At 38.9% G+C, this 18,138-nt stretch overlaps 1 protein-coding gene across 2 annotated transcripts in view; it reads left to right on the forward strand.

Annotated features, from left to right (window-relative positions):
* Nucleotides 1-18,138, forward strand: part of Slc26a7 (solute carrier family 26 member 7) — a 121,421-nt gene that overhangs the window by 83,778 nt on the left and 19,505 nt on the right. For both annotated transcript variants that reach the window (XM_031366572.1, XM_031366573.1), the window contains exons 10-13: nucleotides 8,264-8,341; nucleotides 9,301-9,396; nucleotides 16,166-16,272; nucleotides 17,982-18,048. In XM_031366572.1, the coding sequence (XP_031222432.1) occupies nucleotides 8,264-8,341; nucleotides 9,301-9,396; nucleotides 16,166-16,272; nucleotides 17,982-18,048 (348 nt within the window). The remainder of the gene's footprint in view (nucleotides 1-8,263; nucleotides 8,342-9,300; nucleotides 9,397-16,165; nucleotides 16,273-17,981; nucleotides 18,049-18,138) is intronic.

Genomic DNA, 18,138 nt, shown 5'->3' on the forward strand with positions numbered 1-18,138 from the left:
ACGGCAACCAAGAAATTGGGAAAAGATCTTTACCAACCCTATAGCTGATAGAAGGCTAATATCCAATGAATACAAAGAACTCAAGAAGTTAGACTCCAGAGAACCAAATAACCCTATTAAAAAAATGGGGTACAGAGCTAAATAAAGAATTCTCTTTCTTTTTCTTTCTTTTTTTTTGTCACTTCCTTGTCATAAAATAAAACAAAGCCTAGGCAGAATATATCTTGATAAGAATACTTTTATGTATAGCAGTGAGCAAATGTGTCAAATATAAATTCTATGTATGTGAATATTTGGGGTTAAGGGGAAAACTGTTTTATATATATTTTGGAAACTCAAATGGTTTCATATATATATACATACATATACACACACACATATATGTGTGTATATATATATGTGTGTGTGTGTGTGTGTGTGTGTGTGTGTGTGTATTTGTTTTCGCAAGCCTGATATATACTGGGCATTATGCTGGGTAAGGGTAGGATGATAGGAAGGATGATATAGATGGAGGTGGAAATAATATGGAGTTATGTATGTCTTCTTAAGTGGACGAAATCTTTAGGCAACTCATTGAAAGATGTAAAATTGATGTTCTCAGTTTCTGTGTCACAGAGTTGATGAAAGAAATTGGCCCAGGTGTTGTGTTATGAAACTTTTCCTGGGGAGACCCGAAACACACATATGTATTCAGCCAAGATAGGGATCCCACAACAGGTTTCATGTACGTATAGTACAGTTGCTACCAAAGTTCAACTCAGGGAACCAATGAGTTTTATTGAGGTTACTTACAGGAATATGGGTGAAGGATGGCTTACAGGAGCAGAAATGACTCAAAGAAAGATGCATCATCAAAGTCCACCCCAGGATGGGTGACAGTTGACAAAATCTGGGTACCTGGAGCACAGTGCACAGCCTCTAGGCAGCTCAGCAGGTTGCAGAGTGTCCTTCCCAGGTGCCCCAGTTGGTCTAAGCCTCTGCAGGTAGCCAGCTGGTTTCTCCCAGCAGCTGCCCTGGCTTGAGGGGATTCTTTGCAGCTTGCCCTCTCTGTAATCATTCTGTAGTCTTTATTGGTTACTCTTGGGAGGGCCCTTGTGAGTCTGGTCAGATCAGGGAGTTCCTGAAGCTACGTTGAGTTGTTTATTTTCTGTCAGAAGGAGCGTCTTTGCGGAATGGAATGTCCAGAACTGCAATCCAGTCCCATGTCACAGACCTTGGGGATGGCAAAGCTGAGATTTAAACTCTGAGTGATTTGTACCCCTAACTAGTGACCCATCAAAGAAATTGATGTATGTCGTAAAAAATTAACAATCACAGCTCTAACCATTATTAAGTAATAAGAATTGGGTGAAAATCCATAAACTATTTTACATGCAAATGTAAACATTTATTAAAGGTTTATCTTATATTAATAATATAGTTTTTAAGTTGTAGAACAATGTATGAGAAAAGTGTAAGTTTTGGGACCTTATGGGCAAGATTCAAGATAAATACAGATAAATACTAAAGTATTGACTAAAACTGATGCTATACACCAGTGGTCCCCAACCTTCCTGATGCTGGGACCCTTTAATACATTTCCTCATGTTGTGGTGATCCGCACCATAAAATAATTTTGTTGTTACTTCAAAACTGTAATTTTGCTACTGTTATGAATCATAATATAAAAATCTGAGTTTTTCAATGGTCTTAGGCAACTCCTGTGAAAAGGTCTTTCAGCCCTCCCCACAGGTTGAGAACCACTGCCATACACCACAGCACAGAGGAAAAAAATGCAATGATCAAATTTGAATATATTGCAATTTAACAAATAATTACTCTAACTTGTTTAAGAAGCAAAATTCTTATGTAAGCTCAGACTCATGACATCACATACTTTGATGGGTTTTCCATGAAGTTAGTGATTTCAAATCCTGGCTCATAGTGTCTCTTGGTTGGCACAAACCTTTTTGTAATTTACTCTTAACTGATTGCAATCATTTTCTCTTGTGACTCCTTCCTGTATCATTCTAAGTTGCTATAGATTTTTCACAGGCCTCTCTTTACAAAGTGAGTATGTTAGGTTGTTTCCACGTTTAGGCTCAAAAAATGAAATGTGTCAAGGGAAGGTTCTGGAAGCTGGGCTTGCAAGCTGGCTCCTCCATGTAGCAATGGGTGGCTGCCCCTGTAACTCTTCAGGCTTAAGTGGTCTCAGCTGACAAAGCAGAGTTACAACTGAATAAAGGTTAGATGAATTGTCACATGCTTAGTTAGTGAAACACAGAAGCAGACAGAAGCCACTCTTGAAATGCCAGTAGTTGCAATTGAGTTTACTAAGTTTCTGTTGTTACTGTTTTTAAGTAAAAATGTTCCTGTGGCTGGGACAGCTTTCTCCTGCCATGGTTTTCTCATCCTAGTTGGCCCTCAGATTTGCTTCAGGTACATGAGGAAGCTGATATGATATTGTTACTTGTCTTAGAGACAGAAAGGCTGAAATGCAGCCTTGATGTGTGTCGTCTCTGGCCTTAGGCCACATTTCAATGACTGCATCTTCAATTTCTGCATAAGTGATAAGAAAACTCTCTGATCAGTCTTTGTAACTTTCAACAGTGAAGGTTTCAGAGAAAGAACACTTTAGAAAATTTGTCCTACGTATGAAATTTTCGTGGCCCACTAACATCATTTACTAGAATGCGGATAAGGATACTCTTTCTTTGTTCTGAGGTCACGTGTCTGAATGATTGCAATAAGAGGACATCTCTAAAGACATTTTTTTTTATAAAGATTTCTCTAACTTGCATGGCATTCTATTCATCTAAGTTCAAAAGAAACAAATCTAGAATCTAGCAGAACCCCTAAAGCCCACCCACCCGCAGAATCTTCTCAGGGTACCCTGCTGCTGAGGTGGCTCTGTTTCTTAACCACTCCTGTCCATCTGCGCAGGAACACAGGCTGAACTCATGTGCATGCTCAAATTGAGGCTGCTTTGCTATCCATTTCAAAACTTCCATGTGGTAACCACTAAGTATACGTAGGTACGGTTGCTAACTGGTGTGAAGATAGCTCTAAGCATATCTACAGAGGTTGACTCTATTTGGGGTACTTGTATAAACCCCCTTTCACACTTCATGATTTCAAAGTGCAGGCTTTTCAACAACTCTGCCTCCCTTAAGCACGGGAACGCATACCCACTAAATTAACCTGGAACACATAAAAGCCCTTCAACTTTTTAGCTAATTATAACTCATCAAAGCACAAGTGATAAGCACATTACCTTTATTAATTACTTTACCGCCTGCAACAGCTTCTGTATTCTCACTGGACTACTTCACTGCGATGTTTTTGTGTAGTAGTTATCTATTTAAGGCTGGAGGTGTAGCTAAGTGATAATAACACAGTCATCTACCATGCCTGGGATTCAGTCTCATCTCTACAAACAACACCATCTTATTTCTTCCTTCAGTCCCAAAAAAAGACTTTGCTTAGGTCAGAAATTTATTTTCCCTACACAGTCTAGTACTTTCCTATACAAGTCTCGGCTGCATAGCTTTACACTCCCTTGTTCCTGTGTCCCTTCGATCCTTCCTTCTTAAGATTTCATGATCGTTTTATTTATAAGCATGTGTCACTCATTGTGCAATGTGCACAACCATGCCGTGTCTGCAGAGGGCGGAAACATGGTGTTGAATCTCTTGACACTAGAGTGACAGACAGTGGTAAGCCACTTGCTGTGGGTGTTGGGAACTGAACTCAGGTCCCAGAGTATCAGCTGGAGCCCTTAACTGCTGAGGCATCTCTCTAAACCCCACTGGCCTGGGTTTTACCTCAAATTCAACTTTCTAGCACACCATTGTTCTCCGTCTGCTAGGCTCCACTCTCTCCCTCTTGGCTGCTCCGTTCTACAGCTATCACTAATGCTGGGGGCTATGGTTCTTCTCTTCACATTTTGTGCACTGTAGACATTTCGTGTTCACCAATGTGACCGTATGATTGATATCTTCTTTCTAGCCTGGAATTAAAGCCACTGGAGAGCACTGCTTCCGTCTGCTACTGTTCATTGTATCCTTGGCATTCATTTAGCCAGGGACCTGGCATGTCATCCGTTCTATATTGCTGTGCATAGACACAGTGGATAAGAAAGAAAAATGGCTGGGAGTTTCATATAATTCAGTTTACCAGTTTTGCTGCCGTTATGCCAAAGATTTGGCTTTTATTCATCAGGCAATTTTATTATAATTAATAAATTTTAAATATATTGTACATTTATTGTTGGAAAAAATCTTTTTAAAATCAGGCATTTTGTCACATACTTTAGAGAAGTCCTGTTCAAAAGAAATATATTATGAGCTACCTAAGGAATTTTAAGTTATCTAGTGGCCCCATCTTTAAAAATGAAAACCTAATAAAACTGGTTTTAATACATTTTAACTTACCTGATAGGATAAAATAATTATAATTTTGACATGGATTAGAGAAGTATATTTTTAAAATATATTTTCCCCTCAATAAAACTTCAGAATCTGTTGTGTGTTTTACATGTGCAGATTAATCCTAATACGGACTGCTCATATTTCAAGTACTTAGGAGCCTTTCATGGTGATTATGGGGCAGAGACTCTAGGATTATTGTATGTGAGTGAATGGAATATAAAGACTCCCAGTGTCTCAGAAAAATGAATTAAATGTTTCAACGGGAAAAACAACAGCGTCTGATCATTTACTAGCGAGTGCTCTGGTCCAAGACACACTGTGGCAATGCTCTTAGCAGTGTTGTCCTTTCTGTGTGACGCCCAAAGCCTGTGACTCTAAGAGTGGCCTTTCAGCGAACCAAACAGCACAAATGAATAGTGTTTTTAATTTCCATCCTTTCTGAGCGGGAGGGAATGTTAGCTCTGTGCAGGAGCTGGGGGTCCCCTGGCTCCCTTGGCTTCCTCTCCTGCACGCTTCTCTTCACTTGCATCCGAGGAGATACATCAGTGTTTTCAGGGATTTCAAGAGGAGCACAGACCCACGAGGGATGCCAGACAGCATCTGCTGCAGAGTCTGCACAGCCACAACTGAAAACAGCAGCTGGCATGCTTTTCTGCAACGCTAAGATTGCCTCTGGGCTCTAATTTGCAAAACTGTATTCTTTTGATTCTTCTAGAAGCCAGCTGGCTCATTGCTTGCATTTTCTTCAAGGCCTTCTTAATTTAGCTCTGTTGCCCTATGACCTGCCTTTCATTCTTTCAATTAACAATTGGGATCACCCTCTCTTTCCAACGAAGTATTGCGTGGTTATGGGGGACTCTAATGCCTGCATTAGTCATCTTTGTATGGAGTGTGCAGTATATAACTGTGCTATTGAGATCATTTCCTTTGTGTCTCTGAAAGGGAATTTATGTAATGTTCACACATATACACATACTTATATATGAATATAACCTTGTAATAAAACATGAAAAATTTTGAGATTTCATTAACTTTTATGCAGACTTAACTGTTAGATGTGACTGCTTAAAGTTTTAAGACAAAAATTGTCCTGAGGCATTTAGTCAGCATGACATGGAAAGTATTGAAGAAGAAAATACACAGGCCCTGATTGCCTCATGGATGGTAAGGATGTGAACACTTGCCTTCAACGTTTATAACCTCTTTCTAAAACTTACTGACAGCTTACTTATGCTCTGTTTGTTTTCTGACATGGGAGCAAATCAAATATTATTAGTGAAGAGCCAAAGGGAGTCGCACAGTACTTCCTGTTATTTAGTTGCTGTCTAGTGTCTTATAGCAGCCGTAGTAGGCTGTAATCTACCCAGGAACTTAACAAGTAGATTTGAAAATCTCTAGCTTGTTGAACTTCCTCACTTTGAGCAGTACTCCACATTAAATCAGAGATGATATCATAGGTTAGAAAAGTAATACATGCCCCACTTCAATTCAAGTCAAAGAAAAGGACACATTATTAATAAGTAAAACAAAACTCAAAAAGTAAACAAATCTTTGAAAACTTCACTGTTTCTGCATTGGGGTTATAGTCATTAGATTTATTCTTAAAAACAAGATGGTCACACTGTCTGTTAGAGAGACAAAGACAGAGAGACAGAGAGACAGACAGGGAAAGAGATCCCTATTTCCCCCACTCTGCCCTGTGTCTTGCCACTGTGCAATATCCCTTTCTCCCAATTCCCACCACCAGTGATTCTTGACAAAAGTTAGAAAACTTTTCCAAACACATAGGCTTATGCTAAATTAAACATTTGCTTAGAAATAAGGAGATTGGGCTGGAGAAATGGCTTAGCAACTTCGAATGCTGGTTGCTCTTCCAGGAGATTAAAGTTTTAATTCCTGTCACGCACAAGGTAGCAGCTTGCTATAAATCTATAACATATTCCAGGAGACATGACTCCCTCTTCTGGCCTCCATGAGTACCAGGCACATACTGCACAGATACATAGCCCAACAGCTGTACACATAACATAAATAAATTAAGGTTTAAAAAATAAGGGGTTTAATAGTCTGTAAATCAACACATATTTTTGAGTGGCTAATATATACATGTAGGACTCAATGAGAAGACAATTCAAAGAAAGTGAAATAAACTAACCAACAAACTAAAACCAAACAAAAAAAATCCTCAAAATTATGTGGCTTTGGATCCAGCCCCTCATCTGCCTTGGATGAACTAATCTCTCTATGCCTCAGAGCCTACTTAGGAATGGTACCTTCACACTGAATTCATTTCTGCTCCCAGAATTCACTTGCTCGCAGGTACATAATACACATTGGATTTAAAAAGACCCATGGGGAGGACAAATGCCATTGATTTTTTTTTTTACCTGAAGTAAAACTTAGCAGTTAGTGTATTTTTTCTGTCTACTTAAGCACGCAGCTACTAACTATAGCTGTTCTAATCTGTGAGCATGTTTGATGAGCTGAGTCATCTGCTATTTTACAGCCCCTTCCCCCAAGTGTATCCTTCAGAAGCATCAAGTTCAAGACAAGTGTCCATGCTGGCTGCCTCTGGGTGTGTTCACATGCATGCCAGCAGCTGTTACAGATTCAGTTTCAATATTTCTCTGTAAAATCAGTTTTCTGTTGGTTTACTAACTCTGGTAAATGCCACCACACTTTAGGGTAAAGGTCATTGTATTGAGACAAGTATATTTTGTATAACCACAAAATCAATATATAAAATATATCTGTCATTTCAAAATGGGTATTTCCCCATGTATAATTATATTCAATTTCAGGGCCTACCTCTATCCCCTGCCATCTTATCATTTGTCTCTTTTAGAAATTGTTATTGGTACAGAACTGTATGTTTTGTGTCTAGCTTCTCTTATCACTAATGGTTTTGACTTCTACATATTTACTTTCCTACTGCTGTTTGGAGGATGCTCCAGAATCTATGCATTCTTTTTAGGTCTACAGTAAATGTGTGCCTTACTCCGTATGAGATGGTTAAGTTGATTTCAAAGTATTTGCAGTATACCCCAGTAACAATGTCTGAGACCTTCAGTTATTCTTGCCAGGTTCTGAATTTATTTATGTGTTTAATTTAAATTCAAGCCATCCCAATACAGCAAGATTCCCTTTGAATTCTTCATAGTGAAATTTTAGATATATTTGAGGACCTTTGAATTTGGCCAAATGTTTTCAAAGAGTCAGACTTCTGCTTCTGTGAAGTTGGGTTCTTCTGTCATTGCTCTGGATGTCAGGTGGTTTGTCAGCAGGCTCAGTGAGAAAGAACATCACACTAAAGACTTCCTGGGATTAGTAAAATTAAGTCTCTGGCACTGGCAGAGAAACTGTGCCTGCTACCCCATCCAAGCACTTTGTTGTCAGAGTTCCTTGTGAGGAATTTCAGAGGTGGGGAGCTTTGGTGCAAATATGTCATTAGCAGAGAAGAACCCCAGGCTGCAAATTCTCCCCTTGTTATCCATGTGGCCCTCTGGGAAGTGAGGAGTGGTATCAGGCTATAGAATTTTCCACCATGGTGTCACTCTCACTTGCAACCAGCCTTTGCCATTGTGCCAATAAATGGTGCGATATTTGTATGTGCGACTGCATGTGTGTGTGCTCATACATGTGTACATGTGCATTTGTAATTGTCCCATCATTGACTTAGTTTTGGCTGTACCAGTCTGTCAACTGTTACTTTTGTCACTACAAAACATAGCTAAGGACAGACCATGCAATATAACAAAGATATGCCAATATTTTGTTTCTTGTCCCTGTGCCCATAGCTTTGAATTAACAATAGAGTTCAAGGCTTTCTCTTTTGTCTGTCTTGTGTTTTACAGGTGGCTTGTCTAATATCTTGCATTTTCATCCTTATTGTCATCTATGCAATAGGACCTTTGCTGTACTGGCTGCCCATGGTATAGTAGTGCTTTTTATGATATACTTCTTGACTTTTAATCATAATTATTGCACATAAAACACATTGGGACAATAAATTCAATAATCCTAACTCTGAAAACTGTTTTATGTAAGTGAATATTGAGTATAAGGAAGGATGGGGGGGACAAAGGGCAGGAAATGGTGACAGTCTTCCAGCTCATCAGAGGGAACTAGAAATATTCTAATGAAAAGTACATTTTGGGAACTGGGGTGTAGCTCCATGGTAAAGATGAGCTGAGCATGAATGAATTCCATAATTTGATCCACAACAATGAAAAAAGAGGCCTTCAAATAATATTGCAGAAAGTGTGGGTTAGAGAAAGGGAGTAGACAACAAAATCCATTGTCATAGCATACACATTGAGTGTCCCACTCTCTTGAGTGGGACTTAGCACTAGTACCTGTGCTTCCCCTACCCCTTCATAAGCAGGGCTCCCCACGACCCCAGCTACCACCCTGCTCTTTGCCTCTGGTTCTCTGATTCCTAGCTTTCCAAGGGAGAGTCAGCATTTTCATAAGGTGATTGAGTAATACTCAAGGGTCTAAGTATCTATGAAACAAGGTGTCTAATATTAGGACAGCTATTGAAATATATAAGCTGAATGCATAATTTCTGTAGCAAACACATTTCAAATAAAATACAGTGATCCTAATAAAAAGGATGCTAAGTCTTAGGACATCCATCCTCACAATTCATTCTCTTTCTCGTTCTTTTCTGTTCTTTTAGACTTGCATCAGTTTTGCCCTGTGATTTGCTGAAATTGATCTTGTATCCCTAAAGTACAAAATAAGTTAATTTTAAACAAGTATTACTGTAATCTAATTCGTGACAGCTTTTTTCAACAATTTGCTTTAAAAAACAACCAACAATACCTTGGTGCTTTTAAATTCACATTGAAATGCCTTACTTTTCCCCCAACGTATTCTTCCTTTGCAGTGCGTTCTCGCAAGTATTATTGTTGTGGGACTGAAGGGAATGTTAATACAGTTCCGGGATTTAAAAAAATACTGGAATGTGGATAAAATCGATTGGGTAAGTAGCAGTCTGACCAGATATTTTCTTCTTTGGCTTGAGTACATGCTACTAAATATACTCTAATACTTTCATCGGCCAGAAATACGCTTAACCATTTGAGCCTTGTGTTTACCCAGTTATATGTTCACAGTTCCAATGAAGGCATGAACACAGAATTTTATCTTATGTTGATGAATATGCAGTTTAAAAGACTTCAATTTGAGTGGATTGATGATGCCCAGTTTAAATCATGGATTGATTTTTGAAGGCAGAGCTAATTGAGAGATATGATGGTGTATCATGTGCATGAAAATCCAGCATTAAATGTGTGTTACATAGATACACAATAGTCTCTCAGTGGTGTCCACAATAATGCCAAAACTTCCCACAACTTGTCTTTTAAATAGATTAAGCCATGGGGAGGATTACATTAGTAAGATATCTCTGGGAACAGAGCAGATTAGATAACAGTAAACAATGACAAAGTGTGTTTTGACTAGCAGAAATATTTAGTGCACTTACACCCTAGAGAACCTGGTCTGTGTAAAAATGTCCCCAAATCCCCCCTCTCTCCAGGGTGAGTGAGGAATCTCATGAGTGGCCTCTGGTCTGCTATAGGCTGCACTTGTCCTGTTGAGGTGCTGTGTGCTATGAAGCTCTTGGACAGATAGATGCTGGTGCTTACTTTCCTGATGTTGTTTCTGTGGCTCTCACCACAGCACAAGGCTGAGTGGATGAGGGGTGCAGAGACCAACTGATAATGACTTGACATTCTTGACACCATTCATGCAGGGAAAGGCACAGAAACATACACATATTGTTGTTCACCATGGGTCTTTTTTAAAAGATGCTCCTTCTTGCTACGGAGTCACTCACCTCTGAGAAACCCGGAGCTTAGTAAAAGATAGCTTGGGTGTGTCTGTCTTGCTCTTTCCAGAAAAACTCGCACTGGATGTGGGATGAGTCCCCAAGGATAGCGACCAGGTGAAGAAAGAGAAAAAGCCATTAGCGGTCATTTTGTCTCAGTTTTCTTGGCACCATGCGGCATGAAGCATTTTGCTTAGATGTACCCTCAGCACCGCCATGGCTCGAAGTCCTTGAAGCCATGAGAACACAGTATACTTTTTCTCTTTTTGGTTGTTGGTTGTTTTCCTCTAGTATTTTGTCACAACAACCACAAAGTGCTCAACACACCCGTAGGTTTTCTCTGGTTGGAGGAAACTTTGAGTGGCACAAACAGCCATGCAGTTTTGGTGGAATTTGAGCATCAAGTGCGTCTCTACTGGACTCTTTGCTACCTCTGGTGACCTAGCCTTAGCAGGCAAATTTAAAAGCTCCTGTCTCTACATACCCTTATCAATAGTTACTGCAAAGGCCTTTCAAGATTCTGATACCCTTGGCAGACTATAGTTGATTGAAAACTGAGACCACGTCATGGGATTCTAGTGTCATCCCTGATTATTATCCAAATACCTAAGTAGTTGGCAGGTCTCTATCTTACCTAGAGCTAGGGTTTTAAAATCCTCATTTATTTATTTTTTAAGATTATTTTATAGATTCATTTTATATTACACTTGGGCTTTATTTTAACATGATGAAGTAGAGTACAAATGCATGTCATGTGTGATCTAAACCCAAGATGCAAATCTATACTTAATGAGGGACAGAAAAGAGTTTACAGTGCTAATTACAAAAGCAGGCCCCTAAGTAGGAGGCTGTTAGATAAAATAGAAAAGGGACATAAAGTGTGAGGTGGGGCATCCTCAGTGGACATGTGTGTAATAACTTAAAGCATTAGTTCCCACCCTGTGGGTTACAATCCCTTTGGCAAACCTCTATCTCCAAAAATATTTGCACTACAATTCACAACAGTAGCAAAATTATAGTTATGATATAATTTTATGGTTGGGGATCACCACAACATGAGGAACTATACTAAAGGGTCACAGCATTAGGAAGGTTTAGAACCACTGACTTTAAAGTATAAAGTTCAAAAATTATAGTAGAAGTCACCACTTTAAAAAACAGAAGTCTTTTATTTTTTTCCACAGTTTTAGACTGATTCTATTTAGAGTTGCATATGAAACCCCCCCTGCAAAGAATTTAGAAAATAGGATTCATTTTTGTTGTTGTTGTTTGTTTTTTTGAGTCAGGGTTTCTTTGTATAGCCCTGGCTGTCCTGGAACTTACTCTGTAGACCAGGCTAGCCTTGAACTCAGAACTCTGACTGTCTCTGCCTCCCAAGTGCTGGGATTAAAGGCATGCACCACCACTGCCCCGCAGAAAATAAGATTCTAAGTGAGAGCTTTACTCACAGTTTTAGAGCTGAGTTCAAAAGCTGATCAGTTCTATGTACTTTTAATGGTGCAGATCTATCATCCCACCAGATTGCAAAATACAGGTCAAAGGGAAGTAAAGTAATTCAGTAGCTGCTAAAGTATTTTCCCTTGACTCATTGTCTCTAAGGAACAAAAACCAGATGTCTCCTGTATTTCAGGCAGCTTGGAGGTTAATCTGTGTTTAGGGGTTGTGAATACCAAACATTTCATTCAAGAGTGGGAGGGATAAGAGCTTACAATTCCTGAAATCTGTGATATTTGGGCCTTTATAGCAGGATTTGTAACAGAACACTTCTGGGACTTATTCTAACTAATGGAGTTGTTCACTCATTTATTATTACATTACATTTGATGATTTTTAGCTATAAAGTAATCACAAGGAAGTACTAATCACTTTTTAGAATATGACCTATATAAGATGATGCATGGATGTAGAGCTATTCCTTTTAGATATGACTATATAACCTAGGAGTAACCATAGAACCCCCCAGAAAGTAAAACAGGACCAAGTGCTATAAAGAAGGACATGAGAAAGACCAGCGAGGATATGATTGGGAAGAGAGGAGGGGGGATGATGCACAGAGGAAAGAGGGAGGGAGCTGAGAATTGTGGGCTAGCTCAGAAGGTAAAGGTATGTAGGTGGACAGGAAGGAGTAATAAATTAACACGATGGATGCTGGATAATGCTTTCCTCAAGAGCCATAGACTACTAAACAAAAACCCCATGCCAGGCATGGGAAACCTCCCTTTGACTTGTTGGTCAGGAGGCTCCAAGAAACTCCAAGAATAATATAGCGTATTGCCATTGTACTTGGTTGTCTCCCAGAACTTTCAAGTAAGGCCCTATTTCTAAATATTCCATACACTTCAGATATAGGTCTTGGAGGAAGTGGGGTGAAACTGAACTGAAAGCCTTCTTTCTAGGACTAATGCATAGTAACCAAAGGCATTATGCAAGTTGCTGTGGAGAAAAGCAATCAGTGGAATCACCCAGTTCTAAAACCTATGAGCTGTAGCAATGACCAACGTGGTAAGATGTCCTTAAAGGTACAATAATGGCACTCATAACGTGGAGGCAACCATTAGCCATCTAGTTTTACTTAAGGCTCACTCAGCAGGAGGTCATGCCTGGTACTATAAACCCAACCAACCAGGACCCCAGAGGAGAACCTGCTACTACCATTTTTCTAAATAAATATAATTGTATCCTAAATACTTATCTTTATACCCACAGATAAGTAAAATTATCACCCCCCCCCATTAAAAAAGGCTAGAGAGATGGTTCAGTGGTTAAGAGCACTGGCTTCTCTTCCAGAGGTCCTAAGGTCAATTCCCAGCAACCACATAGTGGCTTATAACCATCTGTAATGGAATCCAGATGCCCTCTTCTGGTGTGTCTGAACACACTTACAGTGTACTGATACACATAAAATAAATAAAACTTTAAAAAAAACTGAGCTTTTACTGTAGCAGATGAAGACCCCTACAGAAACCCACAACTGGTCAAAACATGGAAAACAAAACAATGACTGGGGGAAGGCGCCTAACACCAACTAATATATCTACAAGATAACTTGTATACCTAAGGCTCAGGAAAAAGTGTAGAAGAGAGGATGGAAATATTGTAGGAACCAGAGGACCAGAATGAATGCTGGTACATAGTGTTCTCATTATGATAGGAAGCTTCACTCATGAAACCTTAAAAATATAGTTGACTAAACAAGATGTGCACATGTCAGCACCAGTCAATATACCAACATAGGGCATTCTCATAAGGGCATGCACCTAGATGAATATCTATGGATAACTAATGGCTGCCAAGAGAGGAAGAACCACTCTCCAGAGATGTACAACTTCATGGGTTATCCAGCCCTCAGCCGCCAGCCTTAAACCTGTATACATATGAACAGTTAGCGGACTCGGGAGGCTCTATGTGCATATGTAAAAACTGTGGTGATTAAAGAAGAAGAAGAAGTCATGAGTTTGAGAGGGAGTAGGAAGACACAGGCAGATGGAAGGGGATGAAGGAAGGGCAGAACTGATGTATATATAGTGCTTATGTCTGAAATTCTCACAAAAATTAAATTAAATAATATACAGCCTGATGGTACTGCAGTTGCTTGACTGTCTAATGAATTCTAGCCTCTAGGCTATGTGTTTTTTTTGTCCTTTTGTTTTTAAGTGACAAGATCCTAAAATCCCTAAGTCCTTCTGTAATTATGGAGATTGGTCAGGAGGAGTGGGACTCAATACTTCTGCCACATTCAGGCAAGCTCAGCACCCGAGGATAGGTAGAGCTCAGAATCATTTTGGAAGTGGAAGTTATAGTAAACTTGCAACTCTGTTTTGTATATGATTAAATATAATATCATAGGTTAGTGAGGAAAGATACAGTGTGTAGCAATAAAGGCTAAAATGATGGCCAGTTCATCTGAATTAAAGAGAGCAACTTTGTCCCAGCCTCTAGGGTGGAAGGCTGGAATGACCTCATGATAAATCACATAAAGCAGAAGGTTTTCAACATAAAACCCCCTCCGTTTGCTTCCAAGGGCTTAGCTTTGCAAAACAGCTTATTTTAAACCAATTTTGTGTGGGTAAGACACAAGAAAATTGTTTCAAGTCTAAAACAAATCCACTCTAGAGATATTTACTTCAGACTTGTTTAAGGAGCTAATGAGTCCCTATATATCTACTTTCTCAAGATTTCCCTTTTTATTTCTAAGCAAACATTTTATGTTTTGCATTTCTTTTCTTCAGATACCAAGAATTCCACACTCTGTATTTTATTTCACATCTTGCCTTCAATTCCTCTTGGATCCACCGCTCCCCCACCCTCTACTCACTCATCACGGTTTTGTTTTTTTGTTTGTTCTTAGCTTATGTAGTTGAATTTGTGTTGCCTAAGTGCTGTAAGAGTCAGGCTATTCCCTAGAATGGGGTTAACCTACCAGAGGCCATACCCTTAAAGAAATCTGCTTCTCCCTCTCCTAGGAGCTTTGTGTTGCCCCCAAATTGCTCAGGTAGAGGTGGAGTTTTGAGGTTACTTCTCCCCTCTTTGCATGGTTGTTTGTCCAGTTTAAGCTTGCACACATCTTGTGCCTACTATTGCATATGAGCTAGTTTATAAATGCTGTTGCCTTGCTGTACCCAGAAGACAATTTTGCTGTAGTCATCCACTGCCTCTGGCTCTTACAGTCCTTCCACCCATTCTGAGGTAATCCTTCAGCCTTAGGAAAAGGGCGTGTGATGCAGCTGTCACCAAGATTCCATCCTATGTTTAGATTACAGAGTGGATAACATGAAGTTATGTATTTTAAAACATTGAAACAGAAAGAAAACAAGCTAGCATTGCTGGCCTAGGCACATGGTGTAGGTTATTTGGGAAAAACAATTTGCAATAACTCTTAGTCTAGTATCTCACAAATATATGGTTCTAACCTTTTTGGTTTCATAAATTATTTTTGCTGTTGAAGCTATGCTCATCACTAAGCTTCGAAATACCAGCTTTATATTATGAAATCTTATTGAGATTGTAATTTCAAGCTGTGGGCAAACTTATAAAGTTAAAATTTCAATTAAAAGGGAATTTTTTTTCCTAAAAGTCTTTGAAGTCCTTCTAAGAATTAAATCAGCCCTGATATTTTAGCCTTTGTAGGAAGTGGACTTCTTACCCTGTCTCAAAAAACAAACAAACAAACAAAAAAAATCAAACAAACAAACAAAAAATAGCGCTCTTTCTAGGAGTTGATCTAAAATCATTGTTGTTTTATTCAGTTAGTTTAAGCCTGCTCACTTAGGCTCTGAGAATAGTGACAAACTATAGTAGTTATTTGTACAGTAACCATAGCAAATAGAAACCTGTTGAGAGCAAGAACTTTCACATAGTTGCTTGTAATATCATTATGTTCAATAAGAAACAATTGGAAATTCTGACCTGTTTTTGAGCACGTACACAGCAACCAGCTATTTGCCAATCTGAAGTGTACTACTTGGGGCTTGATCAATGGTTGGCAATGCTTACAGGTAAAGCCATGAATATTCCCACTTCCATTGTTGAAGCCTGATGGAGCCCTGGTATGCCTCTGTGTTTCTGTGTTTCTATTCATATTACATAATGTATTTTGAGGGTGGTGAGATGACTTAGTGGGCAAACACACTTTCTGACGAACCTGATGACCTGAGTTTGATCCCTGAAACCCACACGGAGAAAGGAGAGAAGCGGTTATAATAGCTTCCCTCTGGCCTTCTGTGCTCAGCTCCCCTCATAACCTGCTCCCCTTTCTGAAAGGAAAGAGAGAGATAGAGACAGAGTGGAGAGAGCAAATAAATAAGCAAGCCAGTATCTAGAGATTTGTTCACCGCCGTGCTGTTGAATGTGATTGTCAGGGTTTCACAGTTGTGAGAAAAGTGAGAAAGAAGTAGCTACATTATTTTTTCTGTGTCTCTAGGGCATATGGATCAGTACTTACATTTTTACAATATGCTTTGCTGCCAATGTGGGACTGTTATTTGGTGTTGTTTGCACCATTGCTATCGTGTTAGGACGCTTCCCAAGGTAAGGCTTTATTTAAATGCTGTGCATGTATAAAGATGTGTGTATCACACACATACATATACATATGTATATATATATATATTTATATAATTTCATATCTTGTAGTGGGGAAACAGAAAAGCAAGTGACAAAATATTTTATCTACATATGATGTGGACTAATATTGGTCATAATAAAGAGAACCATCAAAATCATAACAAATCCCTGAGATAAATCAACTTAATGGGACAATTTTATTTTGCCTCTCATTTGGAGGTTGCTTTGGGCCTGCAGGGGTCTAGTGCATCCCTGAAAGAATGCACAGTGGAATAATTCTGCCTCTTTCTACATGCCTAGAAAACAGAGAGATGGGTTATGTTGCCAATGTCCCCTTCAAGGGCTTACTTTCAGTGACCTAATTCCCTTCTATTCTCCTTCAGCTCTTAATGGCTCTATTGCCTTCCATTAGCAGTATAAGTTGGAAACCGAGCCTTCAACACATGGGTATTTGAGGGCCATTTAAAAACCAAACAAGCTGTGTCGTAGTTCAGTAGCTTACATCACTTGCGTTGTACATAAACTGAAGCATGCAGTGTGCTCTCTGCAGAGAGCTCATTTCAGTGCACATAATTATTGTGAGATTGATGTGTGTGCTAATATGTGCTGAGTCTTTTGTGTTGTCTTCTCAGAGTGCAGACCATTTCTTGGAATAGATCTGTCCATTCACACACTGATGGACATTTGAGTTGCTGCCACTGTTTTGACTGTTAATAAAACTGTTGTGAGCATTTGGATACAAAAAACCCCAAACTAAGACAAATTTCCTAACATCTAATAAAATAAGTAAATCTCCTGGCTGTTATCTTTATTATAGCATTTAAAAACAAGTTAAAGGGTATATTATTTGATAATATGTAAACTTGAACCAGTAATCATCATTTAGGAAATTAAATGACCATCTTTTTGTTCTGGACGCCATGTCATTTGCTGAGGAGTGCTTTATTGCTGTGCCTTTTGGCTGAGCATCATTAACTTGTTCATCTATTTTGAATAGCTCCTTTGCTGCATTCCTAGAGTTCATCTACTACTTGTCATACTCCATCCTCACGGGTCCCCTGGATAATGATTTATGAAATAATCTGAACCTGTAACTTAAAAAATATAAACTATACTTTCACCTATATAGAACCCTCAAATACAGATTCTTGTCTTGTTGTTCTTGTTCTTTTCTTCTTGTTCTTGTTCTTCTTCTCCATCTTATTCTTGTTCTTGTTCTCCTCCTCCTCTTCCTTCTTCCTCTTTTCCTCCTCTTCCCCTTCCTCCTTCTCTTCCTTCTTTTTCTTCTTCATCTTCTTTGCCATTGAACCCCTTCCTTCCACTCTTCTCATAACATTTTTATGAGACCTCATTTCTATTGTCTTTAGCCCTATCTCACTTTATAATTTTTATCAATCAATGTAACTCTTATGGCTTGAGCTTTTGGATTCTAGGGACTTAAATAAGATACATTCTGTTTACTAGTTTCTAGTTAGATATCTGTATTGTTATTCTCCACTACAGAATATTCTCACAAAATACAGATTTACCAATATCTTACAGACAAGCTAACACTGAGTACAAACCACATTATTTCTAATATTTTAATATAAGACAGCTGGCAGCTTTTGATTATTCTCTCTTATTACAGTGATCAGGAAATGACTTGTAACTTTAATCTGCCTTAAATGTAGGGCAAAGACTTTAAGCATAACAGACATGAAAGAAATGGAATTGAAGGTGAAGACAGAAATGCATGATGTAAGTCTGACTTCCTTTTCTCTTTGTGCAAGTATTAACATTTGTGGATGACACAGTTTTGAAGGGTCATAAAATCCAATAAAACATGCT

Source organism: Mastomys coucha, unplaced genomic scaffold (assembly GCF_008632895.1).
Source record: "Mastomys coucha isolate ucsf_1 unplaced genomic scaffold, UCSF_Mcou_1 pScaffold14, whole genome shotgun sequence".
Lineage (NCBI taxonomy): Eukaryota > Metazoa > Chordata > Mammalia > Rodentia > Muridae > Mastomys > Mastomys coucha.